The following is an 18,974-nucleotide window of genomic DNA, read 5'->3' on the forward strand; positions in this document are numbered from 1 at the left end:
TTATTTAATTTATGCTAACCTCAACATCTCTAATTAGTCAAGGATTACTTTTGCTTGTTACATTTTTAGTTTTCATTGTATATTTATTAAATTTATAAGAACTTCATTGAATGCTTTCAATTATTTATGCACAAGCACTTCACTCTAACTTCCTAACACAAGCCAATGCAACCTTTAATACTACAGAATTGGCTTTAAGTTGCAAAATCTAAACAGACCAGATTAAAATAACACCAAATTGACTGCAATCTGCAATAGTAACATAAATTCATTTCAGATTTTTTAAATGTGAATATGACATCAATCAAATAGCAGATTGTGGTAAATTCCACCATGTCTATTGTGGCTGGCCTGTGATCAGATCAGATACTGCTATGTACAGATTAGTACAATTTCTCCACAAGGCAAATTTCCACTGCAATGACACAGGAGCAGAGTTAGATGATTCAGCCCATTGAGTCTGCTCTGCCATTCAATTATGGCTGATTTATTATCACCATTAACCCCATTCACCTGCCTCTCCCCATAACCTTTAATGCTTTTACTAATCAAGAACCTATAAACCTCGGTTTTAAATATACACAATGACTTGGCCTTCGCAGCTGCCTGTAGCCATGAATTACACACTCCTCACATGTTAACCCTTTCATTCCTGGGATAATTCTCGTGAACCTGCTATGCATCCTCAGAACATCCTCTCTTACAAAAGGGACCCAAAACTGCTCACTATACTCCAAATGTGGTCTAACCAGTACTTTATAAAGCCTTTGTTGCATCTCTTTACAGGTTTCTGTCTTCCACAAATTTTGGTACCTTCACCCAAGTCATTTATATAAACTGTGAAATATGATCCCAGCAGTGCTAATCAGAAAAAGACCTTTTTGTACAATAACAATGCTTAAGAAGCATTTGGATATGTGGAGTTACAATGTATGATTTGAATTGATAAATTGCCTATTATTCTTCCTAGACATTGGCTGTCCTGCTTTTTCTATTATAAACGTTTTCTGTTTGGAGTTACAAAAAACTTTTCATGAGCCCAGCATTTGAAATAACTATATAGAATATTTTTGAATGTATAAAGTGAAAAGATATTATTTCATTTTAATGGTGACAAAAATCACAAAATATTCATTACATGGCTTGAAGTTCAATACACAAAGGTAGAAAAGCAGCACTGGATGAGTGTAACTACATTACGATCAAACTTGGTGTCTATATAGAAACAAACAATGCTGGAAATACTCAGGTTTGTGGGAAGAGAAACAGTGAACACTCTTCAGTTATGAAAAAGTCTTCTACTTCAAATGGTAACTGTTTCCCTTCCCACAGATGCATCTTTTTTCTAAGTTTGAGATTTCCAGTTTTTGTAGTTTTACTGACTTACAAACTTGTTGACAAGATTATAAACCAACCTCTGGATTTCCAGTTGCACCTTGAAGTTTCCGATCTATCATCGCAGCCTTGCTTTCAATGTGTCCTTTTAGAGCCAAGTGCGTTCCTTCTCCAGAGCGCTGTGCCACAAGCTGCAAGTTCTTTGTGCGTAATAGTTTCTGGAGAAGCAGCTGTCCAGCTTCAGATCTGGGAGCAAGGAAAGACTGGTCCCCTACATTTAAAGCATCGAAGGAGTCAGTATTTAACTCATGTTTTAAATTTCCTTCAGAATATCCACAGCGAATTGCATCAATGTTTTCCTGTTTCACTAAGTGACCTGCATTTGTATTGGTGTCTTCAGCAGCACCTTCCTGCAAGTTGGAACGACCATCTAGTCTTCCACCGACTTTCTGTGCACGTTCCTCTTGCCCATTGGTTTGATTCAACAGTGGTGATTCTGCACCACATTCCTCCTTTGCAACTTGATTTGGGGGTGATACTGGGAAGTCAAATGTGCAAGTTTTTGTCAACTTGTTTTGTACATGCATTTCCATATTAATTCTGCTTTGTGACTTAGTGGGAGAATTTTCTACAGTGCCATGTGGTTTCAATGCAGATGCATCTGATTTGGAATCAGTCATCTTCTGAGGCATTATTCCAATAGCGTCTGCCATGCAAGCAGTACTTTCTTCAGATTCATGATTTTTGAGTAATTCTGATTGTGGTTGTATTGTTGCTTCCAAGGTTTTGTTTTGCATTGATGCATCTCCTAAATTGTTTTTATTTACTTCTGGAGGGAGCATTTGTGAACGATTGCAATGAGCTGGGGCAGGCACCAATTCATTTATTGACCCAGTGCTCTGCCTTGCTCGTTTGTTTTGAATTAAATGAGCCATCTCTTGTGGATTCCCTCCATGTTCAGCTTTGATCTGCTGAACGTAAACCATACCTGGACGAAGATGGCCTAAACCTATCTGTTGACTGGTCACTTGAACTGAACGCAAGCCTGCGTGATGCTGTTGAAATGACTGTGAAGTCATGGTGTTTGGTACCCCTAGCCCCAGATCTCCTGCTGCTCCATGCTGCTGAGATGTTGCGACACGCAGCATTCCTTGTAAACCAAGGCCATTATTCTGTTGGAGATTCGCTACAGAGGGCTGTACACGTCTCATTAATTGACTTTGCTGAGTCATTGGTCTCTGCTGCCCTGCAACACCTTGTTGCATTGTTTGCTGCACTGAAGTTGCTGACTGCGTTTGTAGATTCTGATACATAATACCCTGAGACTGTCCCAGTCCTACTGCACTCGTAGGCATGTTCTGAGTTGGTGCCTTGTTATGGTTCTGCCCTATTATGCACTGTGGAGGCAGCAAAGATTCCTGCTCTATTATAATTTGGGCTTGTCTCAACGTACCTGGAGGTGGCTGCTCTTGTTGCTGTTCGTGCTGATTCTCCTGCCCTGCCATACCAGATGCCTGCAAGCTCTGTCCACTAATTGTACCTAAACTCTGCATTCGCTGTCCTTGTCCCACAGTACCTGGAGACTGTCTCTGTACTATGAGGCCCTGCAGTTGCTGTTGTCCTTGGCCCTGCCCTAATATGCTCAGTGGACGTGGTTGTTGTGGTCCTTGCTCCTGGATCAAAGTCTGTGACAGCTGTCCTTGCCCTGTTGGGTTCTGTGCTTGTCCCTGTTTGGTTACAACTTGTGTCTGCAGCTGCCACTGTCCCATCAGGCCCTGGAACAGTTGCTGTTGCTGCCCTTGCCTCATTCCAATCAAACCTGGGGGCTGCTGCTGTAGCTTTGGCTGCCCCAATTGGCTTTGAGATTGGGATTGTCCCATCCCGATTGGGGCATGGGGTTGTTGATGTCCTAAGATCATTGTGCCCGGAAGGTGCAGCTGCTGCTGTGCCAGTGCAATCATGGCCGGAGGTTGCATTTGTTGCTGTCCAATTCCCATCAGGGCTTGTCCTGGAAGCTGCAGACCCATTCCCACTGTTGCCTGGCATGCCTGTTGCTGTGGCACTATGTTGTGCCCCATGGCGGCCTGGGGCTGGGGCTGCTGACTCCCGGCGGCCTGGGGCTGGGGTTGCTGACCCCCGGCAGCCTGGGGCTGGGGCTGCTGACCCCCGGCAGCCTGGGGCTGGGGCTGCTGACCCACGGAGGGATGGGATTGAGGCCGCTGAGCCACAGAGGCCTGGGGAGAGGGTTGATGAGACACAGAAGGCTGAGATTGCGGCCGCTGACCCACGGAGGCCTGGGAAGTGGGTGGCTGCTGACCCGCGGAGGCCTGGGGCGTGGGCGGCTGCTGACCCACGGAGGCCTGGGGCGTGGACGGCTGCTGACCCACGGAGGCCTGGGCAGGGGGCCGCGGACCCACGGAGGCCTGGGCAGGGGTCCGCGGACCCTCGGAAGCCTGGGCAGGGGGCCGCGGACCCTCGGAAGCCTGGGCAGAGGGCCACTGACCCTCGGAAGCCTGGAGAGGAGACCGCTGGCCTACGGAGGCTTGGGGCGTGAGCTGCTGGCTCACAGTGGCCTGGGGCATGGGCGGTTGCTGACCCATGGAGGCCTGGGGTGTGGGCGGTTGCTGACCCACAGAGGCCTGGGGCAGGAGCTGCTTTCCCATGGGGGCCTGGGGCAAGAGTGGCTGACCAGATCCTTGGGTCATTTGTTGTCCTATATCTTGCCCTACGGTACTCTGTGGTTGGGATTGTACTTGCTGACCTACTACCTCTTGAGGTTGCGATGATGGTTGTGAGTGTTGCCCTATCAAGCTCTGGAGTTGGGGGGGTTGCACTGGCTGTTGTCCCATTGTTGACTGGGGCTGGGGTGGTGGTGGAGGAGCATTTGACTGCTGTCCCATCGCCACTGCAGCAAGAGGCTGATGCTCCTGGCCCTGTCCAACTGCACTCTGAGTCTGATGCTGATGACCCTGGTCCACTGTACCCTGAGGTTGGGACTGCTGTCCTTGTTCTGCTGAAACTATGGTCTGATGCTGCTGTCTTATGCTCTGCGTAACCATTCCTTGTGATTGATGTTGTTGCTGTCCTTGTCCTATTATACCTGGCAGCTGGTGCCTCAGAAATTGTAATGGAGTCTGCTGACTCATTATGCCTTGTGTTGCCAAGTGTTGTCCTAAAACATCTTGCGACTGCTGCCGCATCATACCCTGCATTCGAACATGATGCCCCATTGTGCTTTGTTGCTGACCTGGCAAAGGTGTGGAAAGTCTAAGGATGCTGTTTTGCCTGATAACACTTTGTGGGTGAAGCTGCCCTGAAACTGTTTGAAGATGATGTTGTTGCAATGGTGTCATTGTTGCCAATTGCTGACTCTGTGAAACAATTCCTTGTTGAGGTCCTACAAGACCCTGCTGTTGCAAAGCAGCATTGGGTGTCTGTTGCTGTAAAATTAGATTTTGTTGCTGCTGTTGAGAAGCAAGGACTTGCTGTTGACCTGCAAGACCTTGTTGGTGTGCCAACTGCTGTGCCATTAGACCTTGCTGAGGCCTTGGAGGCTTAGGTTGATTTGCAAGCCCCTGTTGGTGAGTTTGCTGATGCCCAAGAAGGGCTTGCTGTTGACCAATTGGCGAGATATGCTGTTGACTGATCAGCCTTAAGTGTTGTTGTTGAGGGGCCAGACTCTGTTGGTGCTGTGCTCCTGGCTGCTGCTGAGCCTGACCCATGCTGGTGTGCTGCTGTGGTAGTTGTTGTCCTACAAGAGCTTGTTGCTGCTGACTTGGTTGGTGTTGTGGCTGGACAATAATACCCTGCTGTTGTCCAATGAAGCCCTGCTGCTGTTGGCCCATGATAGCTTGCTGTGACAATGTTGATTTGTTACCAACAATACTTTGCTGAGTTGTTGGCTGAAGCTGTCCAATTATACTTTGTTGCTGTAATTTTCCCATGATGCTTTGCTGCTGAGATGGCCCTACCAGCCCTTGCTGTTGAATAAGCTGCATTCTTTGTAGCTGCAGCTGTCTCTCTTGCAGGAGTCTATTTTCATTTGCAAGTGTCTGAGCAGCAGAATTCCCAGGAAAAAAGCTAGTTGGAGTGGAAGATGATACAGTTGCTGTGGCAGATGGATACTCTTGTTGCTGTGTCACAGCTGATGTCAAGAAAGTTGGTCCTTGTTGAAGTGGCAGTTTTATATTTCCTGCATGTCCTATTAGTGTATTTTGTTGCTGAGCTAATGCTTGTGATCCAAGGATTGGTCCTCCTTGCTGTGCTAATGCTGCAGATAACATAGGTGCTGAAAGTTTGGGCATAACACGAGGATTTTGGGATGTGGCTGTCCCCATCACTCCTGAAGGAGATAAAGAACATTTCTGCTGTTGTTTATTCCGATATTCTGTCATAAGATTTGTATGTTCCTTTTGCTGTTTACGGACCTAAAACATAATGTTAGAAGAAAAACAAATTAAATAAAGCTGTTACAAAATCAGGATATTTTATAATAAACCACTTAAATGGCACACACGAATTTCAGCAAACCAATAGGTTTTACAACTAAGTTTAAGTAACAGGTAGTTCCGATATAATGTGTTTTCATAATACAAATTGGATACAATTCAATTGATGCATTGGGGAAGATCATTTGAATTATGTCCATTATGTGGTTATAGCATGATCAGAATTGGGAAAACCTGCTTTGGTCTGTGCTTAGAAGTCAGTTCTGCTGTAACCTGACTTTCTATAATGAGGTTTCTCAGGAACACAACCATCACATTGTAGCAATACTTCTCAGAAATGAGAGAAGATATTAAAGTTTACCTTCAACGTTAAAAAAGCTCATTCTATAAAATACTGACAATTTTTTTTCTGATGGGGAAAAAAAAATTGGTTCTATTAAGAATGACTTTCATTTTAAAACAATGATAGTTTAGAGACTCATTTCTGCATATATGGAACTTCAACCACATACAGTATATTGCTTCAGAAAATATAAGAGCTTGAGATGAAATTTACTTCACAAAGGGGTGAAGTACAATTTCAATGAATGCTTGCTCCACACATGGAGGGATTTCAAAAAATAAATGGGTAAAGCAAAAGCATCCAAATGTACCATTGCACATGTATAGCTGAATAGCTGACTTATCAAGAAAGGTGGTGGCATACTTGATGGAAAGACAGATGCAACAAAGCCCTTTCACTTAACCCTTTAACACATTACAATGCTAGATGCTACAACTACTTAATTGAAACGATGAAGAAATCAAGGAAACAAAGGAAGATATTAGGCCAAGCCAACCATGGTTCAAAAATCTCTAATATTCTAAACTGCACCTGATCAAGTTGTTTCTGGATTTTACTTTGTTGTTCTGTAACTCGTTTAAGTTTCTCTGCATCAGCCTCAGGAAATTCACGTCCTGCTTTCTTGGCTGTCCGTTGTTTGGCACATAATGCTTTTCTGGACTTCCTATGGACACCAATCTGCTCTTCCAAAAACTTTAGCTGCATCTGAAGTAGCTGTTGAGTGTGAAGCAGCCATTCTTCATATTGGCGATGTTCTGCCTCATCTAATGCACAAGAACCAAATGCATAATTAGGCAACTACTGCAAACACACAAAACATAACATCTGTCTACTTTCCTTGATAACAGTTGCTTAATCAATAGCACTAGATGATAAATTTAGCACCTAACAAGGATAGAAAAAATGGCGTTAGTTTTTTTTTCCAAGATTCGTTTCTGAAATTAAGGCAAAATATTGTTACCAACTCAAACAGTCCCTTCATGCAAATTAATAAATGGAGTCATTTTGCTCTTGATAAATCTGAGTGTCAAAAATGAAATATCTGACAATCAGATCAGAATTGAGGTGAGTGTTCAGAGCAAATTTATAATCAAAGTACATATATGTCACCATATACAGTTGCAAGAAAATTTGTGAACCCTTTGTAGTTACCTGTATTTCTCATCAATACTGAGTACACCATTTAAACAATCACAGTCTAGGTTCAAAAAAGTATGTAAATCTCTGGGGTAATGCCTTCTATAAAAACTATTTGGAGTCAAGTGTTCCAGTCAATGTGATGAGATTGGAGCTGTGGGTTGCAGAGGGGCCCTGCCCTAAAAAAAAGACACATAGAGTCAGGTTACTGACAGAGCCTGCTCTTCTCAAGAAAGAACTGTTCACGTGCACCACGCCTTGATCAAAGCTACTTTCAGAGGACCTTAGAAGAATTGTAGAGCTGCAAAAAGCTGGAAAAGTCTACAAAAACATTTCTAAAGACCTGAGTGTTCATCAGTCCACAGTAAGAAAAATTCCCTACAAATGGAGGGAATTCAGTACTGTTGCTACTCTCTCTAGGAGTGGGCATCCTGCACAGATCACACCAAGAGCATAATGTGCAATGCTGAAGGAGGCGAAAAAGAACCCAATGGTAACAACGAAAAACCTGCAAAAATCTCTAAAACCTGCTAAAATTTCTGTTCATGTGTCCACTATATGAAAAACATTGAACAAGAATGGCATTCATGGAAGGACACCATGGAGGAATCAACTGCTCTTAAAAACAAAACATTGCTGCACATCTCAGGTTTCTAAAAGACCACCTGGATGTTCTATAACATTTCTGGGACAATGTTCTGTGGACAGGTGAGACAAAAGTTGAACTTCTTGGCAGAAATGCACACTGCTATGTTTGGAGGAAAAAGGGCACTGTACACCAACACCAAAACCACATCCCAAACGTGAAGCACGGTGGAAGAAGCATCATGGTTTGGGGCTGCTTTGCTGCCTCAGGGCCTGGACAGCTTGCAATTGTTGAGGGAGCAATGAATTCAAAATTGAATCAAGATATTTTACAGGAAAATGTCAGGGTAGCAGTCCATCACCTGAAACTTAATAGAATGTGGATGATGCAACAAGACAATGATCTAAAACACAAGGATAAATCAGCAACAGAATGATTTAAAAAGAACATTTGTGTTTTGGAATGGCCAAGTCAGAGTTCAGATCTTAACGCAATTGAGATGTTGTGACATGTGCAAGGCATCCCAAAAATATCGATGAACTGAAACAGTCTTGTAAGGAGGAATTGTCTAAAATTTCCTTCTCATCGTTGTGCAAGTCTGGATGGCGGCTACAGGAAATGTTTAGTAGAGGTTATTTCTGCTAAAGGAAGTTCTACCAGTTATTAAATATAAAGAGTTCACAGTTTTTCCAGACTGGACTGTGAATGATTAAACAATGTGTTCAATAAAGCACAATTGCTTGTGTGTTATTAGTTTAGGCAGATTGTGTTTGTCTATTATTGTGACTTAGATGAAGATCAGACCACATTTTATGAGTAATTAATGCAGAATTCTTTATAGATGTGCTCAGTGGTGGGGAGGGTTTTACTCATGATGGACTGTGCTGTATCCACTACTTTTTGGAGACTTCTCTGTTCAAGGCCATGACACAACCAGTTAATTTACTCTCTGCAGAAGTTTGTCAAAGTTTTAGATGACCTACAATGTTATGGCACTTGTGTGCTGGACCCAGGATAGGACAGATCCTCTGAAATGATAACACTGAGGAATTTAAAAGTTGCTGACTCTGTCCACTTCTGATCCTCTGATGAGGACTGGACCTCCTGTTTCCTCCTCCTACAGTCAATAAGCAGCTCTTTGGTTTTGCTGACATTGAAATAGAGGTTGTTGTTACGGCACCACTCAGCCAGGTTTTCAATCTCTGATTTGTCACCACCTTTGATTTGGCCTATGACAGTGGTGCCGTTAGCAAATTTAAATATTGCATTGGAGCTGTGCTTAGATTTACAGTCATAAGGATAAAGCGCATAGAGCAGGGAGCTAAGCACACAGCCTTGTGGCTAACCTATGTTGATGGTGATTAGGAAAGAGACGTTGTTGCCAATCTGAACTGAATGGGGTCTGCAAGTGAGAAAAGTTGAGGATCCAGTTGCACGAGGAGGTATGGAGGCCAAGGTCTTGGAGCTTATTGATTAATTTTGAGGGGATGATAGTATTGAATGCAGAGCTGTAGTCAATGAAGAGCATCCTATTATATTTATCTTCTGATGGCGAAGGTCTTGCTCCAAAACATTGACTGTTTAATCTTTTCCATGGATGCTGCCTGGCCTGCTGAGTTCCTCCAGCACTTTGTGCGCGTTGCTTCGATTTCCAGCATCTGCAAAATTCTCATGGTTCTGTACCTTCACTGTTCAGACATTCTGAAGTTGAGTGAAGCACCAATGAAATGGCATCAACTTGTAGGTAGGTAAATTGGAGCGGATCCAAGTCACTTCTCAGGCAGGAGTTGGTATGTTTCATCACCAACCTCTCAAAGCCCTCCACCACTGGACCAACCTCTCAAAGCCCTCCACCACTGGATGTAAGTGCTACTGGATGATAGTGATTGAAGCATGTGGGTACTTCAGACTGTTGAAGCAAGAAGTTAAAGATATCAGTGAACATCCTAGCCAGCTAATCAGCAAAGGTCTTCAGTAATCAGCTAGGTATTCCACCAGGCCAGATGCTTTCCACAGGTGCACCCTTCTGAAGGGACTCATGTTGGCCTCAGACTGAAATCATTGAATTGTTGAGGGGCTGTGGGAGTTTGAGAGTTCACGGAAAGCAGCATTCATCAGTCAAGGACCTCCACCATCCAGGCCATGCTCTCTTCTTGATGCAGCCATCAGGAAGGAGGTACAGGAGCCCCAGGACCCACACCAGCAGATTCAGGAACAGTTATCATCCCTCAACCAGGCTCTTGAACCAGAGAGGATAACTTCATTTACGCCACATCATGCTCGTTCATTAGGCTGATGGTTGTAAGGTACACTAACTGTTCCTGAACACTGTGTGGTGGGACCTAAGGCATCTATACCTCCTTTCCAATGGTAGCAGTTAGAAGAGAGCATGGCCTGGATGGCAGGGGTCTTTGATGATGGATGTGGCTTTCTTATATTAGTGTTCCTTGTAGATGTTTACAATGGTGAGGAGGGCTATGTCTGTGATTGACTGGACTGTGTCCACCACTTTTTGTAGGCTTTTCCATTCTTAGGCATTGGTGTTTCCATACCAGGCCATGATGCAGCCAGTCAGGATACTCTCCACTGTGCACCTATAAACGGTCAAAGTTTTAGATAACATGCCAAATCTGCGCAAACATCTGAGAAAGTAGAGGTGCTGTAGTGCCTTCGTTGTAATGGTACTTCAGTGGTGGTCTCAGGCCAGATCCTTTGAAATGATAACACCAAGGAATTTATAAGTTATTGACCCTCTCCATCTCTGATCTCCTAATGAGGACCAGCTCATGGACCTCTGGTCTCTTCCACTTTCTAGTTTTGGGCTGTTAAAATGCACTTTTACGAATGAAGTCTAAAAGTTTCAACGTAGCTTGCCTACATTTAAAAAAATAATACAATTCATACAGATTTGGGAAGGAATCCATCGCAGCAAATTTAAGATTCATCTACTTTCACTTGGTGGCTGCCTAATTAAATCTCAGCACTACATATAGCTGGTTACAATCTTGTTCCTTGGACATTTTGTCCCCAGCCCTGAAAACATACATATAAAAATGATTTATACAAATGTTCAGTGTACCTGAAAATATGGTTAAGACATATGCAGCTACAGGTATATTTCCAGTTGAGCTTAAACCTGGTTGTCAGCTTAAATTAGAAATGTTGGGCAAATACAGTATATTTGTGTTTGAACAAAATCTAATCCTCTTGTCTCCTACAATACTTAAGTTATATAATGATGAAAGAAACTGCTTCGAACAATTCAGAAATTGTCAGGCCAATTCTGCTTCTGCAGTTGTAATGATTACAAGAATTTCCGGACAGATAAAATATTCTTCGAACAGCAGTGCAACATCTTTTCCTTCTGGAAGATACTGGAAACAGCTTAGAAGTCTACAGTTATTTTTAAGGTACAGAGATGGGAATTAAATTCATATGAATGAAAACATCTTGTACAGAATGTACAGCAATTCACACAGATTCCATACGGCATCTCTTGCCCATTAGCAAGTAACACCTTTTGGAATCCTGCTAAAATTAAGGTACATATTTTTTGACAAGATAAACCTGAAACCAGAGAAAACTAATTTTAAGATTTCAAACAATTGTGCCAGTTTTGTCACAATTGGCCCATTGAAAGTACAAAAATACGACAATTCAGCTGCTTAAATAAATTTGGCTTTTTGTTCTATTTTTAAGTTGCTTTCTTTCAAATTAGCACACTTAATACTGCTTAGATTTTTATAATAGCTCTGAGCAACAAAATTTCAAACCTTTGCTCATTTTAATAATAAAGCCAAAAACTTACTTATAAACCCCTGGACAAAGGTTGGAGGATTTGGCCGGGTCTGCACCTGTTCACTATTGGTTTCCTGCTGGGAAAATGGAAGACCCAACTATTAGTAGATTTGGACTAGTGCAAAACCAATTTACACATCTTCAAACCTAGATTCAGAAATACTATCTGCAATTACATCTCTACACCAAAGATTTGGTCTTACACAATATTTGGTTATTTTCCAATAAAATTATGTCCATTTAACAACCTCTATCTTTTGTCAATCTTCTTCCCCCTTTGACTGTAACATACATATGCTTTATCATCATGCAACCCCTAGCAGCAAGAACGAGACTAAAGTTGTGGTGATGGCCTCTGCTCTGTACGATACCTTCGACTAGGTTTTCAATTTCCATTAAGAGGTCTAAGGCATGGAAGGCCATGGAAAGCAATAAAGGAAGAAATGGGAAAGGGAGGAAAGTGTGGAAAAAGCTTATTGAGAAAAGAACTGAAGCAAAGATCAGGATGGAAGGAATTTGGGCCAGGCTTGCACTATGGCTAGAGACAAACAAGATGTGGAGATTAGACTGTGAAAAGGGACAGATGGGTCATGACCTGACAGGTAATAAAACAATGGCTGTATACCTGAACAACAGATTTATAGCTCAAGAGAACTGGAGTCTGGAAATCCTTTGTGAGATCCTGAATGCAATCAAGTCTAGAATGAGTTTAGGAATACTGCAGCTTTGGCAACACCCAAGAGTGACAGACTAAGGTCGAAAGAACAAATGAGAATAGTCTGAGCAAGCTGAAAATACACAAATACACATTGTATATGAACCAGTACAATGTGCTGGAGTATGACAGAGGGAAGGGATGCTATTAATGGACTGGATTGTGGGACATTTTACTGGAATCAGATTATTATGCATATGCTGTGAATTTTGTTGTTCTGCAGCAGCAGTACAATGCAAGATAAAAATACAATAAATTATGATTGTAAATAAAGATTGCAAAACAAGAACAGCGAAGCTTTGTTTATACACCATTCACAAATCTGATAACAGAGAGGAAGAAGCCATTCTTAAAACATTGAGTTTGGGTCTTCAGGCTTCTGTACTTCCCTCACTGGAGGGCTGGAAACTGCCCAGTACCCACTAGTGGGTCCCATGCATCTGAGAATGGCAAAATAATGGAGCCAGTAAAAGCATCGGACAAATCAGAAGGCATTGCTCCAATTTGCTACTGTCACAACAGGTCAATAGTAGATACCATTTGATTGGCTCTCCACTCAATCCTGGAGCATAAAGACAGTGAAGATGCATATATCAGGATGCTCTTCATTCTATACTATCATCCCTCAAAATGAATCAATAGCTCCACAACCTTGGCCTTAATGCTTTAGAGGACCCAGTTGCACAAGATTTCCTCACATCTTAAACTCCAAGGTAGCTTAGATTGGCAACAACACCTCCTTCACAATCACCATCAGCACAGGTGCACCAGGAGGTTGTGTGCTTAGCCCCCTACTCTACTTGCTCTATACTTATGATAGCAGGGCCAAGCACAACTCCAATGCCATATTCAAGTTTGCTAATGACATCACTGTCATTGGCTGAATTAAAAGCGGTGACGAATCAGCATATAGGGGGAGACTGAAAATCTGGCTATGGTGCCATAACAAAATTGCAGTCAATGGGATGAACTGCAATATAAAAGGGGGACAAAATCAAAAAGGGTGATGAATACAGGACTGCAGGTGTTATATTTGAATGCACGCAGTACACAGAAGGTGGTAAATGAACTTGTAACTCATGTTACAAATTGTAATGTTTAACAGTGTGGCATCACTGAGTTGTGGCTGAAAGAGGATCATAGCTGGGAGCTTAACATCCAAGGATACACATTGTATCAAAAAGAACAGGCAGGTAGGCAGAGGGGGTGGGGTGGCTCTGTTGGTAAAAACTGAAATCAAATCATTAGAAAGAGGTGACATAAGGTCATAAAGTGTTGCATTGTTGTGGGTAGAGCTAAGGAAGTGCAAGGATAAAATGACCCTGATGGGAATTGTATACAGATCCCCAAACAGCAGTAAGGATGTGGTCTACAAACTACAATGGGAGATAGAAAATGCATGCCAAGAGGGTAATGTTACAATAGTCGTGGGGGATTTCAATATGCAGGTAGATTGGGAAATTCAGGTTGGTACCGGATTCCAAGAGGGGGGAATTTCTACAGTGCCTATCAGATGGCTTTTTAGAGCAGCTCATGGTTGAGCCCACTAGAGGATCAGCAATTCTGTATTGGGTGTTGTGCAATGAACCAGAATTGATTAGAGAGCTTAAGGAAAAAGAGCCCTGAGGGGCACGTGATCATAATATCATCAAATTCACACTGAAATTTGAGGAGAAGCTAAAGTCAGATGTATCAGTATTACAGTGGAGTAAAGGGAATTACAAAGGCAGGAGAGGAGTTGGCCAAAATTGATTGGAAAAGAACACTGGCAGGGAGGACCAGTCACGATGAAATAGCAGAGCAGACTTGATGGGCCAAATGGCCTAATCCTGCTCCTACATCTTATGGTCTTTTACTCCTACCTCAACCCCAAAACACCCTTAGGACGATGGTTATTTAATAACTCGTCGTTCTGATCTGTTGAAAAAAATGTGAACAGCAAAAGAGTGAATTTAGTCATAAATAGGAGGCACCGCATGTTCTTGTGCCTACATCAGCAATTTTTCGTATTCCTTTTGTCTCCTTTGCTTTTGCTTATTTTTTGTACCCAATATCAGACTATAAAAACACCAGAAGAGTGACTTGAATGGAATTTTAAAGAGTGTCTAACATACCTGATTGTTTCCAGGTGGCAACTTAGTCTGAACCTCATTTGCTCCTGGAGCTCCAGTCAACCTTTGTGCGAGTAATGAAACCTGCTGTCTAAAACAACCGTAAAAATTGATTAATCATGAACATCTGTTCATGTCAAGTGACTTGTTAAAATTCAAAATTCTTTAAATAAACTGATATTTACTGAAACACTAATCCAAATCTGGATTACGTAATTATAAATACTTTCATTTATATTAATCATGCCTAATCCTGTTCCTTATTCTGAATAGAATCAATGAAAACCTACCTATTCATCCCAGGTGCTACAGTGATGTTCCCTTGTGCCATGACCTTTTTAATTCCCTTCAATGCCACCATTTTTGCTTTGGCAATGGGATCCATGATATCATCGGCTGCAAATTTATCCAAATCTACAAAGAAAGAGATTCTGGTAAAACTGTTCAAAATGTAGGTTCCTTAGAACACATTTTTAAGAAGCATTTTAATTTCAAAAATACTCATCCACCTTTAACAACACTATCCCCCTCACTCATAAGTAATCTATTCCTAATAATGTGAAAAATTTTAAAACTGAATCCTTCACAAGAAGCAGCTAACAGTTTTAAACATACAGTACTAAATAAATTATCAGTCAAAAGCTCTCCAAGCAAACAGCACATAATAACGGTAATGAGAAAGGGCAGGATAGTAGTTGTTTCTTCGTGAAACTTGGGTACCTTGCATAATTTAGACTTTAAAAAGGGAACCATTCTGATTGGGTTGGATGACTCCTGCCCACTTATCAAATTGTGCAAGTGAAAAGTAACTTGTATGCTTTTGAAAACCTGCTCAAATTATGTATCCACTAGATGTTTCTTTGGCAAATCATATTTCCCTCTCTAGGCATTAATGCTAGAGCCAGCAAGCTGGCTGATATTCAAAATTTTCAAACTGTGAAACACACAAAGTTAAAACATGGGTCAACATGTTCATATTACATCGTGGAGGGTTCTCATTTATTTCCTATTGATGCTTGTCGGAAAACACCTGTAACTGCCTAACAACTGAGATAAAACACTGCTAATTTGATTAGATTTCAAATACATTTGAAAAGAACAAAGGCATACCAGATAGACAGAAGAGAGAAAAGAGGTGGCCAAAGTAAATTACCTACCTGGTCGGATTATCTTCATTATTCAATTGGAATTCATCCTTCAGACACTGTAGGAGTAAAACCTAACGTGATAATTTGAGGAAACCACATACTGAGCAAACACATGAAAATGTTGCCCAGGTGTTACAGATAGGTGATGCTGCAATTATCTTACTTCCACATTGTATAAAATCCTAAAACTTATACAACTGCAGACAATTAAATCTTAAGTTCTCTGAAACAAGCTCATCAGAATGTTTGTTAACAGAAATGAAAGTGAAACTCTCCAGATAAATCACCATTTGTGGAGTAAAACCAAAGTTAATGTTTCAGGTCAATGATCCTTTATCAGAACAGGCTTTTCAGTTTTAATAAAGTCACTGATTTGAAGTATTAACTCCATTTTGTTCTCTCTGTATATAGTGTTTGATCTGCAGTACATCATTAGTAAAAAAAATTTAAATTCTGTGGGGTTTTTTTGCTTTTCAATAACCCAGAAAAACCCTCTCTTCCCTACATGGATGAAGCGAGCGTGCAAAAATACTGAAGAGTGCCTACTGGACAAAGCCAACCATCATCTACATATACTTTACTACAAAGGATAAAGTTCATAATCATATCCATGGTCTCAAGATTTTGGGTGTGGAAAGTCCCTGCATAAAGAATGAGGTGTGATAATAATTTACAGAAGTTGCTGCCACACTTGCCAACTAAACTTAGTTAGAAACATAGAAAACACAGCACAATACAGGCCCTTCGGGCCACAAACCTGTGCAAACATGTCCCTACCTTAGAACTACCTAGGCTTTACCCATAGCCCTCTATTTTTCTAAGCTCCATGTAGCCATCCAGAAGTCTCTTAAAAGACCCTATCGTATCCGCCTCCACCACCGTCACCGACAGCCCATTGCACGCACTCACCACTCTCCGAGTGAAATACTTACCCCTGACATCTCCTCAGTACCTACTTCCAAGCACCTTAAAACTGTACCCTCTCGTGTTAGCCATTTTAGCCCTGGGAAAAAGCCTCTGACTATCCACACGATCAATGCCTCTCATCAACTTATACACCTCTATCAAGTCACCTCTCATCCTCCTTTGCTCCAAGGAGAAAAGGCCGATGCTCCCCAATCCAGGCAACATCCTTGTAAATCTCCTCTGCACCTTTTCTATGGTTTCCACATCCTTCCTGTAGTAAGGCAAGCAGAATTGAGCACAGTACTGCAAGTGGGGTCTGACCAGGGTCCTATATAGCTGCAACATTACCTCTCGGCTCTTAAACTCAATCCCATGATTGATGAAGGCCAATGCACCGTATGCCTTCTTAACCACAGAGTCAACCTGCATAACAGCTTTGAGTGTCCTATGGACTCGGACCCCAAGATTCTTCTGATCCTCCACACTGCCAAGAGTCTTAGTTAATACTATAGTCTGCCATCATATTTGACCTACCAAAATGAACCACCTCACACTTACCTGGGTTGAACTCCATCTGCCACTTCTCAGCCCAGTTTTACATCCTATCAATGTCCTGCTGTAACCTCTGACAGCCCTCCACACTATCCACAATACCCCCAACCTTTGTGTCAACAGCAAATTTACTAACCCATCCCTCCACTTCCTCATCCAGGTCATTTATAAAAATCACAAAGAGTAGGGGTCCCAGAACAGATCCCTGAGGCACACCACTGGTCACCGGCGTCCATGTGGAATATGACCCATCTACAACCACTCTTTGCCTTCTGTGGACAAGCCAGTTCTGGATCCACAAAGCAATGTCCCCTTGGATCCCATGCCTCCTTACTTTCTCAATAAGCTTTGGATGGGATACCTTATCAAATGCCTTGCTAAAATCCATATACACTACATCTACTGCTCTACCTTCATCAATGTGTTTAGTCACATCCTCAAAAAAGTAAAATTCAATCAGGAGTCACATCCTCAGTTATATTTAGTAAACCTCATGAAGAATTTCTGCAAGTGGCAGTTTTGCACTTACTATAATTTATAATCCATCACTAGCATTTACAAGGATGCTGTTCAGACTTGAGAACCTAAGTTATAGGAAAAGGTTGAATAGGTAACAACTTCATTCAATGCAGCGTAGAATAATGAGGGGAGATTTGATAGAGGTATAGAAAATTACTAGGGGGTACAGATAGGGTAAATGTAAGCAGGATTTTTCCACTTGGGTTCTGTGGGACTACAACCAGAGGTCATGGGTTAAGGTTGAAAGGTGAAATGTTTAAGCAGAATCTGAGGGGTAACTTGTTCATTCAGAGGGTTGTAAGAGTGTGTAACAAGCTGCCAGTGCAAGTGGTGGATGCAGGGATGATTTCAACATTTAAGAGAAATGCGGAAAGGTACATGGATGGGAGGGGCATGGAGGGCTATGGTCCGGGTGTAGGTCAATGGGACTAGACAGATTAATAGTTCAGCATGGACTAGATGGACCAAAGGGCCTGTTTCTATACTGAAGTTCTATGGCTCTATAAGTATTGACTGAGAAATGCTCATAAAATACAAGATAACACTTTGATTTGCCATCTAGGATTCTTCCATACAAAATTAAAATATTTATACAATATTTTTCTCTTTTTCAACAAACATATCAGTTATTTTCAAACAACTACTTATGAAAACACAATATTAAGCTTCTGCATACAGCAAGAAGCAGTGTAATAAATTATACTCCATTCACTTTTTGGTGGTATTGCGGGAAGAAATGCTCATTAGGAATTCATTGGATGTTTTAACAATGCACTTAAATATCCATTTTGCTGTTTGGTTTAGTCATTCACCAATTGATTATGATCAAGAGGGTGTCTTGATCATAAGTGGGCCAAAACTCCTGAAGGAAGGTGGCAGATCAACTGATGATCCCACTGGTGATAGCACAGGACAGTTAACATCTTAGTCCAACTGTATTTTCAATTTAATTCATTGCTACACACAGCCCCTGGGTTATGAGCACCCAACTTATGCCACCCACATACATGAACAAGTACCCATAATATTAAATTCAGAAGTCCAACAAATACACACATTCATTCCTACAAACAGAACTAGTTCCCAATCTTTCCACTTCTATTAATTATTCTTTCTTACCAGTCTTGTATAGTTTTGATGCCATTCATTCCAATACTATGGAAGAATGGTTACCATATTGAGTGATTTTTGTGTGTTTTTTGTAAATTATGGATGTCTGTATTAGATTTTACAGTCCATCAACTGTAAATTGATATCACTAACATTGTGAACTTAAATACAAGGATGAAACTCATGCACTAGTTGTGGATACAAAGATAAATAAATTTAATCTGACCCACTGAAAGACTAATTTTGCACAAGAATCTCCTCAATCA

General features: G+C 41.6%; 1 protein-coding gene across 14 annotated transcripts in view; it reads right to left on the bottom strand.

Moving 5' to 3' along the window:
- The window catches only part of kmt2d (lysine (K)-specific methyltransferase 2D), a 235,339-nt gene that overhangs the window by 49,124 nt on the left and 167,241 nt on the right, over positions 1 to 18,974 (bottom strand). For 13 of the 14 annotated variants that reach the window (XM_073070995.1, XM_073070992.1, XM_073070994.1 and 10 more), the window contains 5 exons: positions 14,764 to 14,887; positions 14,477 to 14,564; positions 11,658 to 11,724; positions 6,658 to 6,890; positions 1,416 to 5,762 (listed from right to left, as the gene is read on the bottom strand). In XM_073070995.1, coding sequence (XP_072927096.1) covers positions 1,416 to 5,762; positions 6,658 to 6,890; positions 11,658 to 11,724; positions 14,477 to 14,564; positions 14,764 to 14,887 — 4,859 coding nt within the window. The remainder of the gene's footprint in view (positions 1 to 1,415; positions 5,763 to 6,657; positions 6,891 to 11,657; positions 11,725 to 14,476; positions 14,565 to 14,763; positions 14,888 to 18,974) is intronic. The other variant, XM_073070993.1, reaches the window with a different exon arrangement.

The sequence above is a fragment of the Hemitrygon akajei genome, chromosome 18 (genome assembly GCF_048418815.1).
Source record: "Hemitrygon akajei chromosome 18, sHemAka1.3, whole genome shotgun sequence".
Classification (NCBI taxonomy): Eukaryota; Metazoa; Chordata; class Chondrichthyes; order Myliobatiformes; family Dasyatidae; genus Hemitrygon; species Hemitrygon akajei.